We start from the raw sequence: 24,729 nt of genomic DNA on the forward strand, positions 1-24,729 counted from the left end.
AAGACTGAAGCCTAGGTAAAGAGTTGGGGTGCTGAAAGCCCGAATCCCTGAGGATTAGGTTGCTAAGCCGTCCCGCAAATTCTGCCCGCTCTGTCAGGCTGCCATCTTTCCTCTCTTGCTCAGCCGCACATGGACCATTGGACCCGGAACGACGGGCGCATCTCCAGCCTTGAGACGGCAGGTAGCTAATCCTAGAGAAAGCTCACATCGCGCATGTTACCATCCACGAGGGAGTCCTATTGAATTCACTAGGATTTTCCGCTCTCAGTAAAAGAGCAGAGGCTGAGGTTGTAAAACGTATTTTGCATCGTATCTTTTCACCAGATGGGAGATCCAGAGATGGGGATGCTGATAGCGGCAAGAGCATTTATTCACATTTCATAAAAACGTTTTGTAGCTGCGACTAGCGGAGAAAATGTTTGCTGTAATTCGGCCTATTTAGCTGATCATGGCGGCTAGCTTCGATGATTCCACGGAATCAGCGGAGCTTCAGCGGTCGTTGGTCACGTGGGCCTCCATGCCCTCCCCTATCTGTCTTTCGGCCCTCGGCTGCTTCTGCCTATCAAACTGAAGCGTGAGGAGTCGCTTGCGTTCCGGGCTCGACAGGTTCAGCCTGGCTCGGTCGAGGGGCGCGGAACGGAGCGGGAGCAGCTGCGCTGAGCTGAGGGGCCCTCGAGGGCGCGGCGGCGGCGGCACCACCGTGAAAGGAAGTGGGGGCCGGGCCGGGCTCGCTGGCGGGCGACGGCGGTCAAAGCCTGGCGGAAACGGCAGCTGAGCGGCCTGGGGGCTGCCCGTGGGCTGGCCGGCTCGAGAGGGCCGTGGCGGCCGCGCTCCCCCTTGCCGGCGCCGTATTCCAGGACTAGGATGCGCCCGCTCGTCCCCCGGCAGGCATCTCCCGGCCCGGCCCGTGGCTGAGACACCCCCAACGGCGGCGAGTAAGTACCGTCCTTCAGGGCGAACTTGGGGTGGGATCGAAGGGGACAGGCCGTTGCGGGGCCCTTTCAGCCCCTGCTGAGCAAGACGGTTCTTCGGTTCACTGGCCGCCAGTGAGGCCTTTATCGGGAGGCGACGGCCGAAGATCGCCAACAAAAGTGAACATCATCAGACAGTTCTTGGTGCGTTGATAGCCCCCGCAATGGCTCGGTTATAATGGGCAAATTTTCGGGGAAAGTGTATTTCTCCAGATCGCAGTACACCTTTCTTCCCCCTCCCCCCAAACCCCGTTAGTTGAATCTTGAAGAGACATGTTCAGTCGTGGGTTTCCCTACAGCGCATTTGTTGAGGGAGAGAGCGGGTGGAATTTTTACTAATTCTTTCCTATCTGTTACGTTGCTTCTGGGAACTGCGTCCCGTTTCGAAGTGGCTTGGGAAAATTGAGTAACTCACCCCACCGGCTCCAATTTTAAATTGGAGTACTTTGAAAGAAGTCTTCGTACAAGCTCTTAGAAGGCTGAGCTTCTGCTACTGGTAGTTTTGCTATACCTGTTGAGCTGGTCTCCAACTTTTTACCAAAGCTAGTGTGTTACTTAAGGCAAAACAAAGTCTTGTCACTCTCAAACAAGTTCCCCACTTTGAGGCATTTAATGCTAAAAACGTTTAGTGTTTTTCAGATTATATAGTAACTCTGAGATAGTTCGAACTGCTGTTGACTTTGCCAGTAGCCCCAGCAGAGAACTCTTTGTTTACATTTGATTATGTTGATAAATTCAAATAAGTTGTATTAATGATGGTGTTCTGTTGCTGCAAATGCTCTTGTCAAACTTTCCACAGTGTGATTGTGCTTTTAACCAAAGCAGGTCTTAAGTGTTGTGTACAGAGAAAAGCCCAACATTCTGCTTTGGCATTAATTGTAGGGACCTAAAGATAAGTTGTCTGTCTGTTGCTAGATTAAATGAAAAGTCTGTAATCATCTATTGTAGAAATGATTGGTCTCTGTAGAATAATTTCTGCTATAAAAATTGTCTTTGATCAAGACAAGTTAAGTCTTGAAATCCTCAACTGATGTTACTTGGAGTAGATATTACGACATGTGAATGGGCAGTTTAATGTTTTTCATTATTAATAGATACTGTGTTGGTTGATCTATAGCACATGTACTTAAAGATCTTCTGGTGGCACTGGAATCATTGAGCCACTGTGTTTGTCTGTAAAGTGCACAGATTTTAGGAAGGCAGACATATTCTGTATCAGTGGTGGGCAACCTGGTTTCCTCCAAATGTTTTTGATATAGCTCCCATAAATCTTAAGTAGAATTAACAGCAATCGGGGATTGTGATGGAGGGCAAGTACCCTGGTATTCTTTGCTGTAAGTAAAGAAGAGTAATGATCTAATCCATCAAAGTATTTATCTTAACAGCCTGTCTAGTCCAGTATTCTGTTCCTTTAGCAGCTAATCATATGTATGTGGCCTGATTACAGGGCCTGATTACAATAACTCTCTGCTAATGTTCTCCAATGGCATTCAGAGGAATACTAGTGACAGGTAGCTGTTGATAGGCTTATCCTCATTGAATTCAGCAAATCTTTTAAAGCTGTACAATGTGGTGGCTGTCTCTATATCTTGTGAAAGTTAATGTCATAATTTAGTTATGTGCTGTATGCTTCTGTTGGCTTTGTATTTCCCTCCATTTAGCTTTATTAGATGACCTTAAATTCTAATATTATATGAGAAGGAGAAAACTTCCTGCCCAGTACCTTTAATTTGTTATGCTGTCTGCTTATGAGCAAAATAATTGCCTTGTTGCATAGGATCAAAGGCTTATCTAGTCTAGTGCTCTGGTTAGAAGTGGTCATTCCAAGATATCCCTGGTAAGCCCTGTGTATGTGTTGATATAATAACTGAGCAGATAACAGTCTAGAAATCAGCCATGATAGTACAGTCCTGATGCTGAAGCTATCTAGGTCATTACTCAGACATGCAGAATCTGCCACTGTTGAGAACACACCCTCCTATTTATTGGAACCAGATGAGGGTCGAGCGTGAACTTGCACTGTTACTGAGGAAGTAGCAATAATGCTGGAGAATTGGGTAGCAGCAAACAGTGTCCATTTGTACTGATAGGATTTTCCACTCAGATTAGTTCTATGAAGCATAAATGGTGCTGATGTGGCATCTGACCTTCCTTACATGTATGTTGGGGTGAGAATTTCCTGGATACTGATAAAAAGCATTTTACTGGAAAAGTATTGTGGTTGTTCTTTGAAACTTGGTAATATCTTTAGCATAGCATTTATCTTAGGACAGAAGTTGCCCAGGAGGGAGAAATTGAAGGGACATCTCATGGAGTCAGACTCTTTACTCTTGCTACTGGTTTTTACTAGCCCTGTCAACATGCTGTAGAGCTCAAAAATGAAAAAAAAATCCTCTTGGAAAGGATTTTAACTCTCAAAAATACTTGACTATGTGCCAATATTACAGAGAACATGTACATGCTGCTCCTTCTTTAAAGTAGGGAGTATAAGACATTGCTATCTGGTTATTGCTTCTCTTTTAGATGAGGGCAGCCACTTTTAGTGTAGGATGGATTAATTAAACTTGATTTGTAGTAAGATATGAATACCTTATGTTCATTGTTACAAAGAAGATGAGTTCATATGATGTCTTGAATGTTTTTATTTAGGCTCAGACTGATGAGGCAGCTTAAACAAATAGATTAACAGTTGAGCTTAGAAAGACTAAACATACTAGCATTTTCAGAGTTTGGAAGAAATACAGCATATTTAAAAAGTGTTTGTCTTAGGTCTAAAGCACTGTTGGATCTTACAGGGTGCAGGGGGCTCAGTATTTTCTGCTGTGATGTTGACATTAGAATAGCTAGTTGGACAGTAGATTGGCAGTGTAAAGGAAGTTCAAACTTTTTTCTAGGAGTACTAGTGACTTTCTGTTGTGCTGTTGTTTGTCACTTCAGTTGGCAAACAGACACATGTTTTGAAATGGTTGTTTTGGATAAGGCATATTTTTGTCCTGTGACATGCTTTCATGTTTTCTGGCTGTCCCGAGCTTTGATCATATCGTGGAAGGTTCTAAGAAACACCCTGTTTTTATGTTAGGGTAATCTACATTCCTGAGGAGGTGAACTCATTACACACAATCCATAGGGATCTCAACATCTTTAAAGTGCACTGAAATATGGCGTACTTCTTCTGGGTTGTGTATACCATCTAGTATTACTTTGGCAATCTCCATAGCTACATGTTATGACATGGAAGAAATTCCAAGTAGAATTGTTTCTAGTAAACTTTTCCAGTTTTTGCTGTACCATTCTTTATCCTACGTAAGGAGGTGTGTGAACTTGCACTTAGCATTAGTTATAAGAATGACATGTGCAGAAGAGCCTCAGTGCTCATATGGGCAATATTTCAAATTGTACTGATGAAATGGTTTCAGTAACAATGCTGGAGAGAAAGGTGGAACCAAACTGGTCCATATCAAGCAGCACAAACAGTGTCAACAGCACTATGAATGAATCAATCACTCTGTTTAAACCAATCAGCTAGTTAGAGCATGATTATAACCTACGAAAGTAGTCAATTCTTAGTAACAGTCAAATGACGCATACATGTACTTACTTGGGTATGGTGTCATATTCGTGCTAATGTTTTGCAGAAAACATAGCTTAAATAGCTGTGGATATGTAGACCTTAAAAGAATCTTAAGTACAGAATTTTAAAATCTCAAGCTTTTATAAAATATGTTCAAGTTAGAGAGGTAGTTTTTGACCCTTTCCTGTCAGCAAGTGTCCTTGGTTCTAGATAAGTAAATAGTCAAAAAGTGCCTTACTATTAAGCTTGTGAGCCTTTATGGATGACACATGCTAAAGCTTTAATAGCAGATTAATATATCTTCACCCCTGTCTCCAGTGAGTTGACAGCATGCAAAGATTTAGGACTCTAATGCATTCTTTGCTTGCTGTCAGTTCTGTGCTTACTTTACTTTCCACCTCTTGGGACTTGAACATAAAATGTATAAGTGGGCCTATAGTTTACCCCAAAGTTATCCTTTCATTGTGATGAGGTTTTTTTAATGTATATTTGTTATTATATAGATAGCCAAATTAGTGAAGAATAAGAGAGCAATGAACAGTAAACTTAAAGCACAAGAAAATATTGGTCCAATAGCACCAAGAACCACTAGCATTCGATACTGGCATTGCTTAACTTGAATTGTTCTTTTCACAGTATTGATGAAGTTGTAATAAATACTTTACACTGTGAAACTTTTATGCACATTAGGGAAGAAATGCCTTAAAACTCACAGCATGGATGGCTAGGAATTGTAGGACTTTATCTGTTTGAACTTGTATAGAATTGCACCCTTAATGTAGCACTTCTACTCTTACAGTGAAGAATAACTTTTGTTAAATCATGTTGTTCTTCAGTTAGAAACATTTTGCTTTAGTTTCTCAGGATAAACTAAACTAGTTTCTCAGGATAAATGAACTTTTCCAGTTCATTTTTATAATAAATAAATGTCAGGAAGTTCAGTTAATTAATAGTGATATCATAATTTTTATCTGTGACTTATCTATAGGAGTGATTGTTGGAGAGGCAGTATGACTCCAGTCCTTAATGAAAGGTGTCTTATACTTCTGGGAGAGCAAAGATGGACACTTTCTCTAGTCACAGTTTGGTGGATTATTCAGTTTGTGTGTGTTATTAGATTAAGAGAAAATTGTGAAACATCTAGAAGAGCAAAAAGGTGCACATGTTAGACTATCAAACATTTCTACTATCTCAGCCATTCATACCAATTTTAGTTACTTGCACTAACAAGTAGTTAGTGGAGATTATCTTTTGTGAAGATTATCTTACGATTATTTTGGTTGTTGCTTGCAATCAGGTATGAGAATATTTATTCTGAAAGAAAAGTCGTACATTTTGCCTATCCAAAACTAAAATTATTTTGAGTTTTTTATTATGTACTGTCTCCATCCATAGTGACCCAAGTGAGGTTAAGATGGTGAGCCATGATATGTGTATATTTTTAATCAGGCTGTATTTAGACCTCACAGCCCCCACATTTTTTTTGGCCCAACAACATGAACTTTTGGGAAAATTCTTGTTGAGATTGCACAATGGGTTCTTAATCAATGGATAAAACCTGTTATTCTGGATGCCCTTGCCTCCCATGTCATTTTGCTTCATGCACTTTATATGTCCTATTTGTTGATTAGCTCTTTGTTTTCCTTCTCAGGTATGGCCTCACAGCTGCAAGTGTTCTCCCCTCCATCAGTATCTTCGAGTGCCTTCTGCAGTGCCAAGAAACTGAAAGTGGAGCCCTCTAGCTGGGATGTTTCAGGACAGAGTAACAGTGACGAGTATTACAGTCACAGCAAAAATCTCCCAGGTGCTCAAGGACCAACAAGTTCCTCTCACCAGGTAGCAAATTTCAGCATCCCTGCTTATGACCAGAGCCTCCTTCTTCCTGCTCCTTCAGTTGAGCACATTGTCGTTACAGCAGCGGACAGCACAGGCAGTGGTGGAACAACATCATTCCAAAACAGCCAGGCCCTAACACATAGGGCTAACATTGCTTTGCTGGAACCGTATCAAAAATGTGGATTAAAAAGGAAAAGTGAGGAAGTTGACAGCAACGGTAGCGTGCAAATAATTGAGGAACATCCACCTCTCATGCTGCAAAACAGACCTGCGGTGGGTGCTGCGGCCACTACCACCACTGTAACAACCAAAAGCAGTAGCTCCAGTGGTGAAGGGGATTACCAGCTGGTCCAACATGAAATCCTTTGTTCCATGACAAACAGCTATGAAGTCTTGGAGTTCTTGGGCCGTGGGACCTTTGGGCAGGTGGCAAAATGCTGGAAACGCAGCACAAAAGAGATTGTAGCTATCAAAATTCTGAAAAATCACCCTTCATATGCCAGGCAGGGGCAAATTGAAGTGAGCATCCTCTCTCGACTGAGTAGTGAAAATGCTGATGAATATAACTTTGTCCGCTCATACGAGTGCTTTCAACACAAAAACCACACGTGTTTGGTGTTTGAGATGCTGGAGCAAAACCTGTATGACTTCTTGAAACAAAATAAATTTAGTCCCCTGCCTCTGAAATATATTCGGCCAATTTTGCAACAGGTAGCTACTGCCTTGATGAAACTGAAAAGTCTGGGTCTAATACATGCTGACCTAAAGCCTGAGAACATCATGCTGGTTGATCCTGTGCGTCAGCCATACAGGGTCAAGGTCATTGATTTTGGCTCTGCTAGTCATGTGTCAAAAGCCGTGTGTTCTACTTACTTGCAATCACGCTATTATAGGTAAGTTCCTATTTCATGTCTTCAAGCATAACCTTGTGTGGCATGCCTCCTTTGCCTTCTGATACCTAACTTCTGTTGAAGTCACATTGGCTGTGTTCAGCTTCTGCTCTTCCCCATTTTCTTTTTAAATTTTACATTTGAGTAGCAGCTTTCTCAAAGCCTTTACAAAACAGGAACATTTCTGTAAATAACTAAATTATTAAAAATGAATGGGAATTTGGGAGCCTGACTGTTGTAAGATGACTACAGGCTTCAAGGGAAAACAAATGTCATTACTTGATATTTGGAAGGTGAACATTTGTATACTTCTAATATCTGATGTGAGTTCAGTTGGCCATTTGTTAAGAATTTCAAAGATCACATAACAAGTTCTGTGTTCCAGGGATGGTGGGGAGGGTTGAACTCCCCTTGAATAGTAGTCACCTGTGCCACATGACTAACCACTTGAAATTTTTTAAAAAACTGTTATTTCTCTAGCTATGCTTAAGTATATGGGCACACCTAACGTAGCTATTTTGGATTTGGGTGTATGGATGTTAGTTCCTATAAGTCATAGACTAGGTGTTAAAATAGGTTGTACTTGTTTTGTGGTGTTGAACAGGCAGGTACAATGTGCAGATGGGTACTCAAACTATATTATCTTTTGTGCACCCTCATACTGAATGGCACACCCCCCTCCCTTTTTCAGGACAAACCACATGTGTGTTCTCACTTTAGCATAACTCTGTGTTGTAGAGGGGTTACTGATCACAGGCTGTTATAGGTCTTCAGTGTTCTGTCCCCTCATAGCCTAACAGAAGGGAGCCATCTCAGGCTTCAGGAGAGGGAGAAACAGAATTGTACTTTGTGTCATGTTAGTGGGACAGGAAGAGGGGGAAAATTAAGCAATTGGCAATGAAACAGAGGTTGGAGTCTGTATTTCAAAGGCTACTTGCAAGGCTTCTATAGATGTTAGGTTGCAATACAACATCAAACATACTGTATTCCTGAATTTCTCTTGGCCTTTTTGAAGCTTTTTATTTCTTAGAGTTACAAAACAGAGTTAACATTGCTGTGCAAAATTACTCCAAATATTGGAAATATTCCAAGCAGTTCATGGATCTGATGAGCCTAAATACTAGCTATCTTAAAACCTGCAAACTGACGCCAATACCGAGTAGGCTTTATCAATTTTAACTGAAAAATATTATTGGTTATCCTACCCTTTTGAGGTCTTCAAAGCTAAGTTTTGTCATCCCACCATCTTCCAGTTCTTCACTCTCTGTTCTGGTGTGAATGTTTGAAGAACCTTGTAATGATGTGAAGGAGCATAGTGAATGGAAACGTATATATGAGCGCACTGTAAACCTATCTATTTGCAATATATAGTATCTGAGTAGTTACTCCTTCCCCTTCACCTGATCTGAGCTGCAATGTATCCAGTGGAGCTATCTGTCTGACCATCTTACATTTAAGGCAAAAGAAAAACATCTTATTTGTGTAGCCTAATGTGAAGCTAATCCAAAGAACTAATAGTGGTAAGTGTTGGTATACCCGTTTCTTTGCAAAGGGCCCTGTACAACGTGACATGAAAGCAGCTGGTCTTTGTCTCCTTTCCTTAAGCTGAACATGGTATTATAATTCATCTAGCTGTGCGTGAAGCGTTGTCTTGCCATTTCACTGCTCACAGATGTTAATTACTTAAATCAAGGAAGATTGACCATAGCAGAATAAACTATATACAGTGGCTTTGATGTGAGGAAAGTAAAAATAGCTCTTTGTTTGATTATGCTTGATATTTCTTTGAATGGCAGTGATGCTTCTAAGGCACTTTAAGATGGGGTTGACAAGAGCTATAGATCTCATCTTTGTATGTTCCACCCATTGCATATCTTCTGCCAAAATCTCAAGGTTTGTTAGTGTAGGCAAGAAGTAGTGGGGGAATGAATGAAAGCTGCTTCCAGGTGGGAGGCATCTGTTGCATCTGTGCTTGCTCTTCTACAGCCAAGTGAAATGCAAATCTGTATCAGTCCCAGAAAAACAAATTGCATAGTGCTTCCCTGTTCACAACCATGACTTCAAAGTTAGAAACCCAGCTGCTGCTTTTAGGTAGGGAACTAAAACTGTGCAACAGTTTGGCACCTCTCAAGAAGAGGACCCAGCATGAAATCACAGAACTGAAGCAGAGTTATCCTTGAGATCAGTGAAACATCTGTTCTTTCTGCCCTGTATGCTGGCAGTTGTGACCTGTCCAGACCAGGAATGCACATGTGCTCTGCAATAACTTCCTTGATTTTCTTAGCGCAAGTTGGACAGCCACAGCAGTTCTTTGAAGCTTGATTTCCAGTTCTGCTTAATGCTGACCTTCAAATATCTGATGACTGCATTTTGAAGTATTAGTTATCCTGCTTCACAAAGATCTATTATATGTAAGAGCTGACGTTGAATTACATTTTGTACACATATAAGCTGATGAGAGAGATTTTCTGGAAATTATTTAACTGGAAAATTTTCCTTTGTATACGTATCCTTTCTGGGTTAAACATTCCCAGAAATTATGATAATTTTCAGAGAATCTCTTTTCCCATGCTGTAGAAGGTGGTTTAGCACATTAATATTATTAATAATTAGTATTTGACCTGGAATATTTGAAGAAAAGAAAGTACACTTTTTTGAATAAATTTTATTATTATTTTCAACAAACTAAAAAAAAGAAACTAAAAAACATCAATCATCAGAAACATCAGACCTGCTGGGTCACCCCCTATTTTTTTTTTTTAATAGCAATCCGTAAATATATTCAAATCTATGCATAGTCCCGTTTCTCTAGTCAATGATAAAGAGTTCCAAGTTTGACAGAAGGATGTATCCTCTTTCTCCTTCAGAGACAAAGTCAGTCTGTCCATTTCAGCGCAATCCAGAATCTTTTTAAAAATCGGTTCATCGGTGTGTGGTTCTTCACTCCTCCAATGTTGGGCAAATGCAATCCTTGCTGCAGTAGTTACATGTAAAATCAAATACATAGCTTGTTTATCGACATCATCATGTACAATGCCTAGTAAAAAGACTTCAGGTTTAAAAGAATTATAGTACACTTAATGCAATTTAAATTATTATGTAGACATTTTTAGTAGAATACTTGTAAAATGTAAGGACAATTGCATGTCCTTTCCTTACTTGTTGACATTAAAGAAAGAAAGATAAAGGTAATGAAAATAGACAATGCATTTTAGCAACACAAAGAAATGTGCAGATTTATTCATAACCATTTACCCGGATCAATAGGGTTCAACTCTCTTTTACTGAGGTTGTTGGGTTACCTTCAGTTTTTTTTCTGTTGGTACTTAACATTTATTTCCTACTGAGAAGTGTATTTTGATTACACATATATTCTCTCATACTTGTTAGGGATAATCACCTGAAAAATAATGGGAACAACTTTGAAAGTGCCAAATATGCCTATCTTTGTATTTTGCAATCGGGAGTCTTTCATTGGGATCCCATTTATGTTAGATCCACTGCAGTGGAGAAAGTGGACTTCCCCTCCTCTTCTTTCCCCAAAAACTTTCTGGTCCCTTGAAAACACTAAACTCAGAAGATATTGCTGAGAAGAGGGCAGAATCCCCCAAATCTCTCCCCCCACCACACACACACCCTGAATTCTCTTCTTGTAGAATAAAGACATTGGATCAAACCTATTCTGTTCCTTGGAAAGGTAAAACACTAAAGTCTCCACATCACAGAAACTAATATCACATTGTTGCAACTGGGTAGTTAATTAAACAGGTGACACTTATGTACTGGCATGAGCCTAGGCTTAAACAAATAGGGCCATTATGTTTGAAGCTTCTACAAAGCTGAATGTAAGCTTCCTAGACCCCATTTTCAATTAGGGATTCTGTGGGAAATTCCAATATATATGGTTTTCTTCAGTACTTCTAGGACAGCAGTTAATATTTTCTACCTTCTCTATTTGTCTAACAGCCAAGATATGTTACACGAAGGAAAGGGTCAAATACTATCTTTCCTAGTAGGCCAAAGAATAAATCATAATAAATGAGCACTAAGTATATTTCATACACATGTTCACTGTGGGGAGATATTCAACTAGTAACATTTTTCAATGTACTTTATCAAAATTACACAGTGCAGGCTTGCAGTATGGTTTAAATGGCCCAGTCTTCAGCTTTTCAGAGGGAGATTACCACTATACTTATGCATTCTTTTGGTTGGCCCTTTGAAGGTGGTAGGGATTTTGGAATTCTATATTCTGAAGTATTTAAACACTATCAGTGGTGTTCAGAATTGCCATAAACAGTGACAGAGATGTAACGTGATGGATCTTGTACATTCTCTTGGGAGTTGGTGCAGGGTGGCTGCTTAGCAGCTGCAACTCTGCCATAGCTAATTCTGTATCTGTATGCTGTTCTTTTATGGAAAGTTAAATAAAAATAAGCAGGTTGAGAATGTTACGTTCAAGTTTATGGCCTATCTCCATTTGATATTGATACATTACCTGAATTGGCACCTTTAAATGCTTCAACTTGGAGCTTTTTCTGTAAACATTCATCATTTAACAGTGCCTGAAATACTGTCAGTAAACTTTTATGCAAACAAAGTGTCAGTCAGTTTCAGACCCAAGTTGTGAGGAGGGGAAAAAGGCCCAGACAAAGACAGGCTACAAGTTGACATTTCAGAAATAACTGAAGATTAGAGATTGAAGGACTACTGCATCATTATACCCAGTACCATTCTTCTTTCCCAAGATGAGTCCCTGTAATTCTGTTGAGTATATACCACAAGCAAATGGCTCAGTATGACTGAAAAGGATCTGGCTAAGCCATCTAGTTCTGGGAAATGGCTGCCTCACTTTGCTGAGTTGGTGTTTTATTTTCTGTTAACTTTCTTGATATGTTGCATATTTTCCTTTGGTGCAAATTTGTGCATATTGAAAACCCAGTTTATACATACCTGAGGATGAAGGCAGGATTGCCAAGGATTTTTCTTTATTACTAAGTTTGCTTGGGAAATGGAAGTACATTACTTTGACTGTTCTGTCCCTTATTAACAGGGAGCAGGCTGAGTAACCTGTTTCTGTGTGAAACATTTGCAGTATACTTATTATCTACTTCATGACTTACTCCATTTTCTGATGTTCTGGAACAGCTATGCGGTGTAGGTGGGATCTGAACAAAGCACATGATTGTGACGTTATTATAGATAAATTCCTTCTCCAAACTAGGATTTATTCTAGTTTATTGAAACTGCCTTTTATCTGGAATGAATTTTTATGGCACATATTGATATTAGGCTGCGAATATTAGAAAAAGAGCTACATATTAAGGTACATTCACATATCTGAAGAAGGTAATGGTCTGTGTTTTTTGCTGAACTGGGATTACAGTTAAGAAGAATAGACATAATAAGGGCTACCCTTTTGTTATGGCATTCATATATGTCCTTTTGGCATAGACGTTAACAAGTCTTAATTGTGTTCCATCACTAATTAGTTTGCTATTGTGCTTCTATTTCTTGCAGAAGTAATTAGTCCTTATTTTCTCCATGTTTTATTTCCTTGTGCACACTGTGAATGTTTGGAAAACAAACTCTATCCAAAAAGCACACAAAATAAGTCTCCCCCTCACCATTTCAGACCATGTGTCATCCTAAGTTTCTGAAATATTCATGGTGGTTACATTAGTGTATTTCAGTTCAAGATGATTGAAACCAGATTGGCTGAAGACAGATGACCATGGTGGCCATCAGGGGCACCCCAGTGCTATGGAGAACCTACTGGTGGAAGTGGGGAGAAGGTGTTCTTTACTGATTTTCCTTATTTTATTTATTTATTACAAACATTTATGTCCCCTCCTTCTGACAAGCACTCAGGACGGCTTACACAGTGTAAAATATTACAAAAATGCAACAATAAAAAATTATTAAAACAGTATAAAACAGCACATCATAAAAGTAAGAGAAAGAGAGGAGGAGGAAAAGAATAGAAAATGCGACTGTGGGAAAAAAATAAAACATCGAAAACCTTAATTTTATATTAATATTAATAGTTTAATTATTAAAATGAAAATGGTTAAAGAAAAAGGTCTTTACCTGGTGCTGGAAGGAGTTTAACGTCTGCGCCAGGTGGACCTCTCTGGAGAGCAGATTCCATAGTCTGGGCACCACTGCAGAGAAGGCCCTTCTCCAGGTAGACACCCTCCGTACCTCCTTCAAAGAGGTTTCCCAGAGCAAGGCCTCCCCTGGCAATCTTAAGGGGTGTGAGGGTATATAGGGAAGGAGGCGATCTTTCAGGTATTCTGGTCCTTCTCCCTTGTTCCAACCCTGGAACTTTGTTTAATTTTATCGGTGCTTAGTGTACACAGGAGGGCTTTATAAACTACCAGTGGAAGTTGGTTGTAAAAGTAGAATTAACCACAGTTTGCCAAGTTCAGATGGCAGAACAAGCTGTGGTTTATCAAAAGGTGACATGAAAGTTTCCAAGCACCTTATTGTTGCTCCAGGAAGAGGGTATAGTTGGAGGCAGAGGCTATGTTTACAGAGAGATTTGAGTGCAAGAAGTGAGAATAACCTTGTTTAGAAAAACTGCTAAGCTGAATCCCTGTGTGCAGTTCTTCCCTATGTACTAAAGAAGGGGACAACTTTTCATTCTCCAGATGTTTACAAGAGTGTTAATCCTATAGTGGGCATAATGCTTCACCCCAACACCTTGATGGTAAATTACTTGTGTCATGTTTTTGGTGGGCACTATATTCGGCATTGATTCAGGTCTCTTATCTGCAAATCTATTGAGTGACTCTACAAAAACACTGTTTTTCAGGATTTGGTTGCATATTCATTCATTCATTCATTCATTCATTCATTCATTCATTCAAGCCTTTATAGACCGTCCCATAACTGGCATCTTGGGATGCTTTACAACAAGCACAAATAAAATAAAATTGGCACAGCTTTCAATGATTAAATATTAAAACCACAATTAAAACCACTTGACAATTAAAATAACATGAAAATAAAAAGGGTTTTGCCTGGTGCTGAAAAAAAGAAAGCATTGGCGCCAGGTGAACTTATCTGGAGAGCATATTCCACAGTTAGGGCACCACCACAGAGAAGTCCCTTCTCTGGCTAACCACCCTCAGTCTCTTTCAAGGAGGGCTCCTGAAGAAGGAGCTGTGCCTCAGATTTCACAGGGTGGGAGGACATACAAGGAAGAAGGCATTCCTTCAGGTACCTGGGACCCAAGAATTTTGGGGCTTTATAGGTCATCACCAGCACCTTAAATTGGGCCCAGACTTCAATCGGTAGCCAGTGTAAGTGATACAGGACCGGCGTATGTGAATGCCTGCTGATCCCTGTTAACATCCTGGCAGCTCTATTCCGAACCAACTAAAGTATCCAGACTGTCTTTAAGCCCCACATAGAGCACATTACAATAATCCAGTCAGGAAGTTACCATAGCATGGGTCACTGTTGCAAGGCAATGCTCATCCAGGTAAGGACACAGTTGGTAAACCAGCTGAAACTGCAGAAAAGCACTCCTCACGACCACTGCCACCTGTTTGTAAAAGCAAACAACTGGGTTGTGTCCAACAATTGTCCTATTTGGAGTAGTTCTATTGCAATGAATAAGACTAACAGTAGTACTATACACAAACATGGTTAGACCAATTTTCTTATGCAAAATACTTTATAAATTGCACCGAATGTCTTCAATTATCTATCCATCACTATTTCCCAATACCACTCTGTTGTTTTAGGCTCAATAGGTAAAAACCAAACCAATGGCAGGCTGGTTTAGACTACATCTCCTATCAGCTCTAGTCAGCATGGCCATTGCTTAGGTATTATGGGAACTGCAGTGCAAAACATATGGAGCATATTGGGTTAGATATCTGTAACCTTTCACTAGTTCCACTTCCTACTGAAAAAACTGTACAAGAAAGAAGTCTTTCTTTCTCCTGCTTAATGGGAGGTGGAGGAAATTACATCATAACCTTTGTAACATCAGCAGCAATTATTTAATTATACCCATTCTCATCTCAGAGCTTTAATACATTGACTTTTAAGAACACAAAGGAATTCTTCCACTCCTGAAACAAAAGGTCCAGAAAAAACGTGAGCGTGCACAAATAAATTAAATTTAGCATTTGTACTGTCCGGAAGTGCAACTGAATGTCAGTATAAGACTTTAAGATTGTATTGTCTAAGAGCTGGAGAATTTGCTAGGGCATCGGTCTAAAGAGAAGAGGTGAAAGAGGCAGCTAAAATAAGAGACGAAGGACAGTAAGCAGAGATCAGAGTCCTTTGGGACAGAGAGTAAGGAAACTGAGAAAAGTGTGTTGCTGGACAGAGGGGTTGTCTGATGCTCAGTCAAAATAGAAGTTTGTGAGCACATTTCTGTGCATTGGTGGAAATGTTTGCTAGTGATTAATAGTATAGTAGGCAGTGGGGTTGCTTTCAAAGACTGTTTTCAGGCCTTAAGTGGTAACTATAAGCTACATGAAATACTGTAGTGAACTGTATGCCAAACTGGTTTGTTTATTTATTTCTTATATGTAATATAAATAAATATATTTATATCCCATATTTGTTTCTTTTGATGGAACTCAAATTTGTTTGCACAATTCTTCTTTCAGTCTCACCCTCACAACAGCCCTGTGAGGTAGGTCAGGCTGAGAGTCTCTAACTGATCCTAAGTCACCCAGTTAGCTCCATGACTAAGTGGGGACTAGAACCCAGATCTCCTGTATCCCAGCCTCACACTCTTAACTGCTGCATTACATTGGTTCTCACTGCATTTATGTATTTAAAATAAACAAACATTTATTTATTTTTGTTATACTGTTAGTCTTACACATTTGCAGGGGCTAGGGGTGCAGGACTCCTGCAAAAGTAGTAAAAACAGGAATATTTGCCCCCCCCCCCCCGCCCCTGAGCATATGTGCACTGGATTTGTTCTCCCTCTCTTTCTCAGGCCTTGGTCTGATCCAACAGGGCTCCTCTTCTTCATTTATTCCATTCTTATGTTCTTGTACCTTTTACTCACCAGTGCCTCATCTGTGCACCAAGGAAATTCCAGAGGGATTTCCCTTTCTGGATGCCCTTCTTTGGATGCCCTTCTGCCCTCCCTTTCACCTTTTCTCTCTCTGTGGTGATAACAATTTTGGAACTGCAAAACTCCAAAAAACTTCCCATTGAATAATTGATGGCAAACTCGGAGATAATCAAATCTGTCAAACCCTCAAAAGTTGAGGTTTGACTGTATTTATATCCCACCTTCTTCTTGCACTTTTAGAGCACTAACAGGCCAAGCTCTTACCTGGTTACTGAAAAGTAATTCCCTTGGACTTTGAACTCTGTGTCTTGTTGATTCAGTCTAACTAAACCTCTTGAAATAAAGACTGCACAGTAATAGCGGTATGGAAACTGTGTGCATTAGTGTTTCTGTCTGAATAAATAAGTTAGATACATTTTGAGGTAATGGTATGAGTTCTGACAAATTCCAATGTAATTCTCTTGCAGCCAGGAACAATGAAAAGCCCACAGAAAGGTTTGCTGGCCTCCACTTTATTAGATGCCAAACATTATCAGGCATGCCACAATACATGTTAATGCATTTTAAGGATCATGGGACTTTTTTTTTTTGGCTATCAGTTGTACATTTCTTCTGCAGAAGAAATGCTGAGTGAGTTACCATGGAAAATACAAGATGGTAAATTTGATAATCTACTTTAGTTTGCACTCAGGCCAATGGGATTGGTAAATTTGGTAGTATATTCTGGTTGCAGAGTTCCTGATTAATGAGTAGAATATTACTGCATGTTTTGCAGAGCTCCTGAAATAATCCTGGGTCTGCCATTTTGTGAAGCTATTGATATGTGGTCATTGGGCTGTGTGATAGCTGAACTGTTTCTTGGTTGGCCTCTATACCCAGGAGCTTCAGAATATGATCAGGTAAGTATGTGATGTTTGTTCAATTATTATTAAAAACAGAATCCATATAAGAGTCTGATTTTAAGAAGACTTCAGCACAGAGATGGGGAATTTCCAGCTTGTCTTAAATTCCTCATCTGGTCCACTGAAGTCTTTCTTCTAAGCCCCATGTATTCCCCCAGGCACCACCACTTCTTTGCAGGAATTCCCCAAGGGGAAAGGAATCCCCACTGTTATCTCTGATAGCTAATTTGCAGTGCATCCCAACTCTGGATGAAGTGAAGGCACTGAAATTAACCAGCACCTCTATGTCTTTCTCTAATTTCTTTAGGGGGTGGGGGTGGGGGGACACAATCCAGTACTGAGACCAAAAAAAGTTCCCCAGTTCACCTTTGGCACTTCGTGAACTGTGCTAATTTAGCTTCATTTTTGGTAACACAAAGGTGTTGTGAGCTGACTTTGTACTATTTAAGCCTACAATTCTAAGGAGACTTACTATAAAATAAGTGCCACTGAACTCAGTTGGATTTTCTTTAGTGTAAATAATTGAATTTCTTTAGTGTAAACATAAAAATGTGAAAGCATCTTCTTCTCACCACTTAATCCCTAAAGCATTCTAGCAAGTTGGTGTTTTAAAGGTTTGACTGTCCTGAACAGTGACACACAAAGCAACTCTAAGCTCCAGAAAATCCTATAAGATAGCCACTAGAACAGGGATGTACAACTTGTTGTCTTTTACAGGTTTTGCCCTAGTGACTCTCATCAGCTGTAGCCAACAGTGAAGGATGCTGAGTTTTGTAGGCCAAAACATCTCAATGGCCAGGAGCCCAACTCTGCCCTCAAAGGATCATCTCTTTCATGAAGCTTTTTAGAACTAACATAACATGGTAGGCATGTCATGAGCAGAGCTAGCTGGAGTCAGAGTAGATGGCCCAGGAGGCTCCTTCTGACTCGCTCTGTTTCTATGTTTAATTTTGTAGTAAGGAAACTACCCTACTTCTTCACAGTTATTTTCAGTTTCAGATGTACATTTTCTAAAGTGTGTACTTTTTCTAAATTCCCTTCCATGGAACTGTTTACTTGAGTGACTGCAACTAAAAGTGTGCATATAGGCATCTCCAGTAGAGGCACCTGGCAGCAGCACTGAGTCAGGTCAAGCAAATGTGCATTCCACAGTCCTTCAGTAAAGGTGAATGCTGCCAACAGCACCACACAGACATAGCTAGTAGAGAAAGAAGACTGTGTACTGTGCCAGAGGGCAGTGGGTCATAATCTCTTCTCTGCTGTAAGTAGAGGTGAGTCAAGAAGATACATCTATCAATATATAAAAGTACTTCTTATTGATTCATGTTTATCAAACTGAGAACAGTAGGACTATTGATTAAATCCAATCAGTGCTCATTAATTAGATGGCCCATATTTAAACAATTAACAAAACATGTAGAAGGCTACAAGTTGTCCATTGCTATTCTAGTGGTTATCTTATAGGGCAGTGGTGGCGAACCTATGGCACGTGTGCCACAGTGGGCACGCAGAACCCTTTCTGTCGGCACACAAGCCAAGTTGCCCCAGCATCACCCCAGCAGCTGAGCATCAGATAACAGCGCACATAGGGCCATGTGCATGCTTGGAAAGGAGTAGCGGTGCCAGGCGATGACATCACGAGCTGTGACTCATTAGCTGCGACTCATCTGAGCTTTCACATGGCCGGTCAGTATGCTGCCAAGGATATATGCATACATTTGATTGGACTGGCTGTGAGTTGTTTTTTCTGAACTAAAACCTCAGCATTCAGGTTTTATTGAAGTGTTGGCACTTTGCGATAAATAAGTGGGTTGCAGTTTGGGCCCTCAGTCTCTAAAAGGTTCACCATCACCAGGTGTCCTCAAACTTTTTCAATAGGGGGCCAGCTGAAAGGCGGCAGCTACATGCGTGGGCTGGTGAGGAGGGGGAGCTTGGGCGTGCAGGCCGGTGAGGTGTCGTTGGGTGCACACGAGGCGGTATTGGGCACGCACTGCGGCAGCTCGCTCGCTCGGAAATCTCCCAGTGAGTCCAAAACCATCTCCGAACGAGCAAGCCACCACCTCCAGCCTGCGCTGCAAGGCACCGGCGAGTGTGTGTGCATGGGGGAGGCAGGTGGCAGCAGCGGCTTGCTTGCTGGGAAATGCTTTTGAACTCGCTGGGAGATCTCCCAATGAGTCCAAAACCATCTCCGAACGAGCAAGCCACCACCTCCCGCCTGCGCGGCAAGGTGGGCCGAATGAATTGGCATGGCGAACTGGATCCGTCCCGTGGGCCATAGTTTGAGGACCCATGGCCATCACTGTTATAGAATTTTCTGGATCTTAGAGTTGCTTTGTGTGTCACTGTTCAGGACAGCCAAACCGTTAAAAATCCAAATTTCTGGGAAGCAATTTAGGGAATAAGTGGTGACCAGAAGATGCTTTGCCATTTTTATGTTTTTTTCATGATAATGGGAAATGTACTTGTCTTCACTACAAACCCCCAAAAGTTAAACTAAGAGTTTTGTTGCATTATTGAATTCCTGGATCCAAACCAGAAACTGATAATCTGGTCCAAAATATAGTTGGAGCCAAATAATTCAGCAGCATCCCTGTCCATAGATAATGGCATGAAGATATATGCATATACTGTGCTACAGTGATTTCTGCACATTGTGACAAAACATGTAGCATTGACCTAGTTGCCCTGTCAAGGATGCTTTATAAAAATTACATGCCTTTTTGAGCTCCTCAGGTAAAATCAAAGACTGTTTTTTAAAGGGCATGAAAATCATGTTTATGAAAATTATCGCTTGCTTTGACTCAGGCTAATTTCTGTAACATTTTTAACAAATTGGGAATTGGACAAGTAAATGTGTGATCTACAGTTTTCCACTTAAGATGTGTTTGGAATAGTCACTACAACAACTAGGTGAATAGATTTGTAAAGGGAACTACTTTGCTTCAGCACAAAAATCTAGTCTGTGAATCTTGCCTGAATATATTCAGAAAATCTTCATGAACTGCATTTAACTATTAGTGGAGCTGGACTCATCATATTTATATTTTCCTCATTTCTGTTACAGATTCGTTATATTTCACAAACTCAAGGACTTCCAGCGGAGTATCTTCTGAGTGCAGGAACGAAAACAAGCAGGTTTTTTAACAGAGATCCAAACTTGGGATACCCACTGTGGAGGCTAAAGGTTTCTTGTTTTCTTCAGAAATTCAGTTTTTTGTTTGAGAGTACCACTTGCTGTTTACCTTGGAGGGAGGGGGAATCTTGGTTGTTATGTGTCTTGATTGTCAGTCTGATGGTGTCAGTTCTTCCATTTTTATTTTGAAACTAGTAGAAGTAACTTTCTGACTATAGTAATTGAGTGCTGTATCTATGCAAGATAGTCCTTTATAAAGATCAACATCTTAGCATCAGGAATCTAAGGATTTTCTAATCTAAGATTTACAGACAACATAAACTTGAGTGTGTGCTAATTTTATCCCTCTTATACAAGCATAAGAGGCCTAGCCATTGACATGATTCACATAGTCACTGTATTTTAAACAAGCCATGATACGTGCTGGAGACCATTTACCTAAGTAAGAACATAAGAAAAGCATGTTGGATCAAGCCAAATGTCCATCTGGTCCAGCACTCTTTACATAAAGTGGCAAACCAGCCAGCCACAGGATCATCCAACAGAATGTACAAGACCCCCACCTGCCCATTTTCTGTTATATGCAGACATGCCACTTCTGGTAAAGGAGGCAGCACTCATCCAGCAGGGCTAGTAGATAATTATCTTCCTGGAGCTCATTTGTCTTATTGTTCAAGCCCAGACAGCATTGCTGTTTTCAGGAAGAAACAACAGCAGGCTATGGGTTAATTGAAGATTGTTTTTCTTCTGAATAAGTCATGCCTCTGAAGTTCACAGAATACAAACTGTGCTTGGGCAAATAATTAGGCAAATGGCATCTGGCATGCCATTGTTTAAGCACTCCTGATCATGCAAACCAAGCCATGTCTGTTATCTGTCCCCAGAGAACCTGCAGGCTCAGTCTCTATACATATACAACAGGAAGTGCTTACAGGCAGGATATGAGAAAGAGGATAAATAGACTTCATTCCTCTCCTCTATTGTACTGTTTTGTTTTTGTCTGACAGATCTGGTAGCTCTCTGGTATATCCAGTGAAGTGCCTGATCCTGCCTTGGAAGCTAAGCAGGTTCAGGTGAAATTGAAATCTGGATGGGTGACTTAAATTTTGTGAACCACACAGAGAGCTTTGGCTATGGGTGGTATAGAAATGTAATATAATAATTATAAATAATAATAACCAGCTCTATCAACTATTGGTCCTGAAAGGATTCAAGGAGTATTTAATTGGTAGTCAGTAATAATAAAATGTCATTTTTATTACATTTCTATATCATCCTTAGCCGAAGCTCTCTGTCTTATTAGCATTTGTTGAGCGGGGTGGGATTGAAACAAGATCCCATTAGGGAATAATTTAGGAACTTACAGCATATAAGTCAGTAGAAAGCTGAGAAAATTTCATTTGTGGCACCTACAAAATGAAGAAGAAAAACAGTTAACGTAGAAAATTTAAAGCCATCAAAATTAATTTTGAGGAATATAGTTGGCTGCATTTTTTTTCATGCTCTCCTGCCCACTCACACACACATCAGAAAATTCCTTTTGTTTTTGCTAGTTATTCCTTCCATAAAGCCATTCTAGTGACTTAAAATGCTCTTCAGAACTTTTTAGAATCTGCCTGATGGTTGTATTATGACTGCTTTGTGAAATACCTGATACTTTTCTCAAGTTAGTTAGTATTTCTCTTTGAGAATGTAGATGAGAACATTAATTTAGTACTGACTCATTTTCACAAGATTAAGTAGCAAGGTTATGATGGCATATCATTTCTGATTCACAGGGCATTATATTTGTCAGTGGCTGATTGCTTGTTGACTTAGCTTTACTTTTATTGCAAGAAGTATTAAAATCTTGTTACAGTTGCTTGTAACCTATATTTTATCTGATAGACTCCAGAAGAACATGAGTTGGAGACAGGGATAAAATCAAAGGAGGCTCGGAAATACATTTTCAACTGTTTGGATGACATGGCACAGGTGAATTCTCTTGGCATGGTAAAGAACAAGCATAATAATCCAGAGCAGAAGTCTTTTTCCTATTGTTTATTTTGATTTCTTAGTTTAATACGTTTCTGTATAGCTCAATAGCCAAACTCTTTGGGAAATAGGCAACAATTAAAACCATAAATGATAACATGATTAATAATATAACTGTTTGAAACAACAGTATAAAATAAAAACTGAATAGAACCTAGCAGCAGTGTACATATTTGGAATAAAGTGTCAGGTTTAAAGAAGAAATGGAAAACTAAAATGCCTTTGAAAATGCAAAGAGCTTTACCAGTGTGGACACTAGACAAGCCTCTCGGGACGCTTGTTATGCAGCCTTTGCACAACAGAAAAGGCCCTCTTCTTAGTAGCCAGCCACCTCAGTTACTCTGGTGGGAGTTTCTGGAGAAGGACCACTTGCGGTCCAGGCAGGTGTATGTGAGAGGGTGATAAACTTTTAGGTAACTTGTGTGAAGCTGTTTTGGGCTTTACTAGCACTTTAAATTAGGCCAGAAATGGAGTAGTCACCAGTGCAGATGGGAAAGTACTGGCATAATACAGTCGCATTGGCAGTTCTCATTTAACAATCTTGCTGCCCTATTTGGACCAGAAGAAGTTTTCTGACCATTTTCATGAACATCACCATGTATAACACTTTGTGATAATCCAGATGAGACTATATTGGAGCATGGAATATCGTAGCTAGGCTATTTCTGTCCAGATAAAAATGTAGATGGTATATCAGCTGATAAAAGATGCTCCATGCTGTGTCCACCTGTGCTTGTTGCCCCAAACTACAAACCTCACTTGTTAAGGGTGAGTGCAATCCATCAGATGACTACCAAGAGTACCTTCCTTTTGTCTAGATTGACAGTCTCTGCTTTACTGGGCCTCACCCATTACATTACCACATACAGGCACTGGTTCAGAATGCCTGCTGCCTCACCTGCATTTGATCAAAATGAGAGACTGAGCAGGTTGTTATCTGCTTACTGGTGCCACTTCAGTCTGTCACTGGAAAACCTCTCCCCTGGGTTCCATGTGAATATTAACAACAAAGGGATAAAAGAGTCCTGTGGTACCCCATGACATACCTGCCAAGGGGCAGAGGAATACTCCACTAGCACCACCTTTTGCAACTGGCCAATGAGGTATAAACAGAGACAGTATCTCTTACTCCTACCTCAATAGCCTATCAAGAAGGATACAGTTTTTGATAGTATCAGAAACCTCTGAGAAGTCCAAGAGGATCAGGAGGATTGCACTCATGCTGTTCTGCTCCTTACAAAGATCCTCTCACAGAGTAACCAACGCAGTTTCTGTTCCAAAACCAGGCGTGAAGCCTGACAGAACTGGGTCTACATAATCAGTTTCATCCGAGAGTGCCTGGAGTTGCCTGGCAACCATCCACTCAAGCACCTTGCACAGGAAAGGAATATTATCCACCCTCTTATGGCTGTTAACATTTTCCAGGTTCGTATTAGGCTTTTTCACGAGTGGCCTACCTCCTTTAAAGTGACTGGCACCATTTTCTCTCTCAAGTATAAGTTGAAAACCTCTTGGACCCAGCCAGACATAATCTCTGTTTACAGGAGTTAGATAAGTGGTGCCCTCCACTCTGTCCTTTTGGAGAATTAAGGCTGTAGTCCTGGCAATAATCTCCCTTGCATTTGATAGGTTTCACTTCTGAGTAAACATGCTTGAGGACTGCATCCTAAATTCAGCAGGCTTCTCTTGAATGTGCTCCTTAAATAGTATGGCCACGGAACTTGGATAACAATATCTTTATACTAGGAAAAAAGTAGGGATAGGATGAGATACTGAAGCTAAAGATGAATTAAATCTGCATGGCTGAAAAGCTTAAAAAGAAACTATTTCCATGTTCCGGTATTTTTTCCTGCTATAAAATTAATAGGGGTTGTTTTACAGTAAAATACCAAGTTCTGACTTCTTTTTTCTTTCCAGGTAAATATGTCTACAGACTTAGAGGGAACAGACATGTTGGCAGAGAAGGCTGACCGTAGAGAATATATTGATTTGTTGAAGAAAATGTTGACAATTGATGCAGATAAGAGAATTACTCCGCTGAAGACTCTGAACCATCCATTTGTGACAATGAACCATTTACTTGATTTCCCACACAGCAACCAGTGAGTTTGTAGCACACTGTCAATTCATTGTTCAAATTTGTTAGGACTAATACATTTAAAGTATATATGAAATCCTACTGTGAATTCACATTTAAGCAAAATAACTCAGAACAGAATTAATTAAATCAAAGGAATTTCCCAACAGTGGTTTTAGTAAAATACTCCTAGAGGTGTCACAAATTGCCATGATGTCTGTTTACTCTTCTTTCTATCTCAAACTTGTATCACTTTCTTCGAT

The 24,729-nt window shown here is 40.2% G+C and overlaps 1 protein-coding gene across 2 annotated transcripts in view; it reads left to right on the plus strand.

Annotated features, from left to right (window-relative positions):
* Nucleotides 1-615: 615 nt before the first annotated feature.
* Nucleotides 616-24,729, plus strand: part of HIPK1 (homeodomain interacting protein kinase 1) — a 43,477-nt gene continuing 19,363 nt past the window's right edge. Inside the window, exons 1-6 of one of the 2 annotated variants that reach the window (XM_044447615.1) lie at nt 616-935; nt 6,194-7,271; nt 17,096-17,219; nt 20,287-20,406; nt 22,243-22,329; nt 24,307-24,491. In XM_044447615.1, coding sequence (XP_044303550.1) covers nt 6,196-7,271; nt 17,096-17,219; nt 20,287-20,406; nt 22,243-22,329; nt 24,307-24,491 — 1,592 coding nt within the window. In that variant the 5' untranslated portion in view covers nt 616-935; nt 6,194-6,195. The remainder of the gene's footprint in view (nt 936-6,193; nt 7,272-17,095; nt 17,220-20,286; nt 20,407-22,242; nt 22,330-24,306; nt 24,492-24,729) is intronic. The other variant, XM_044447608.1, reaches the window with a different exon arrangement.

The sequence above is a fragment of the Varanus komodoensis genome, unplaced genomic scaffold (genome assembly GCF_004798865.1).
Source record: "Varanus komodoensis strain SLA01 unplaced genomic scaffold, ASM479886v1 scaffold1, whole genome shotgun sequence".
Lineage (NCBI taxonomy): Eukaryota > Metazoa > Chordata > Lepidosauria > Squamata > Varanidae > Varanus > Varanus komodoensis.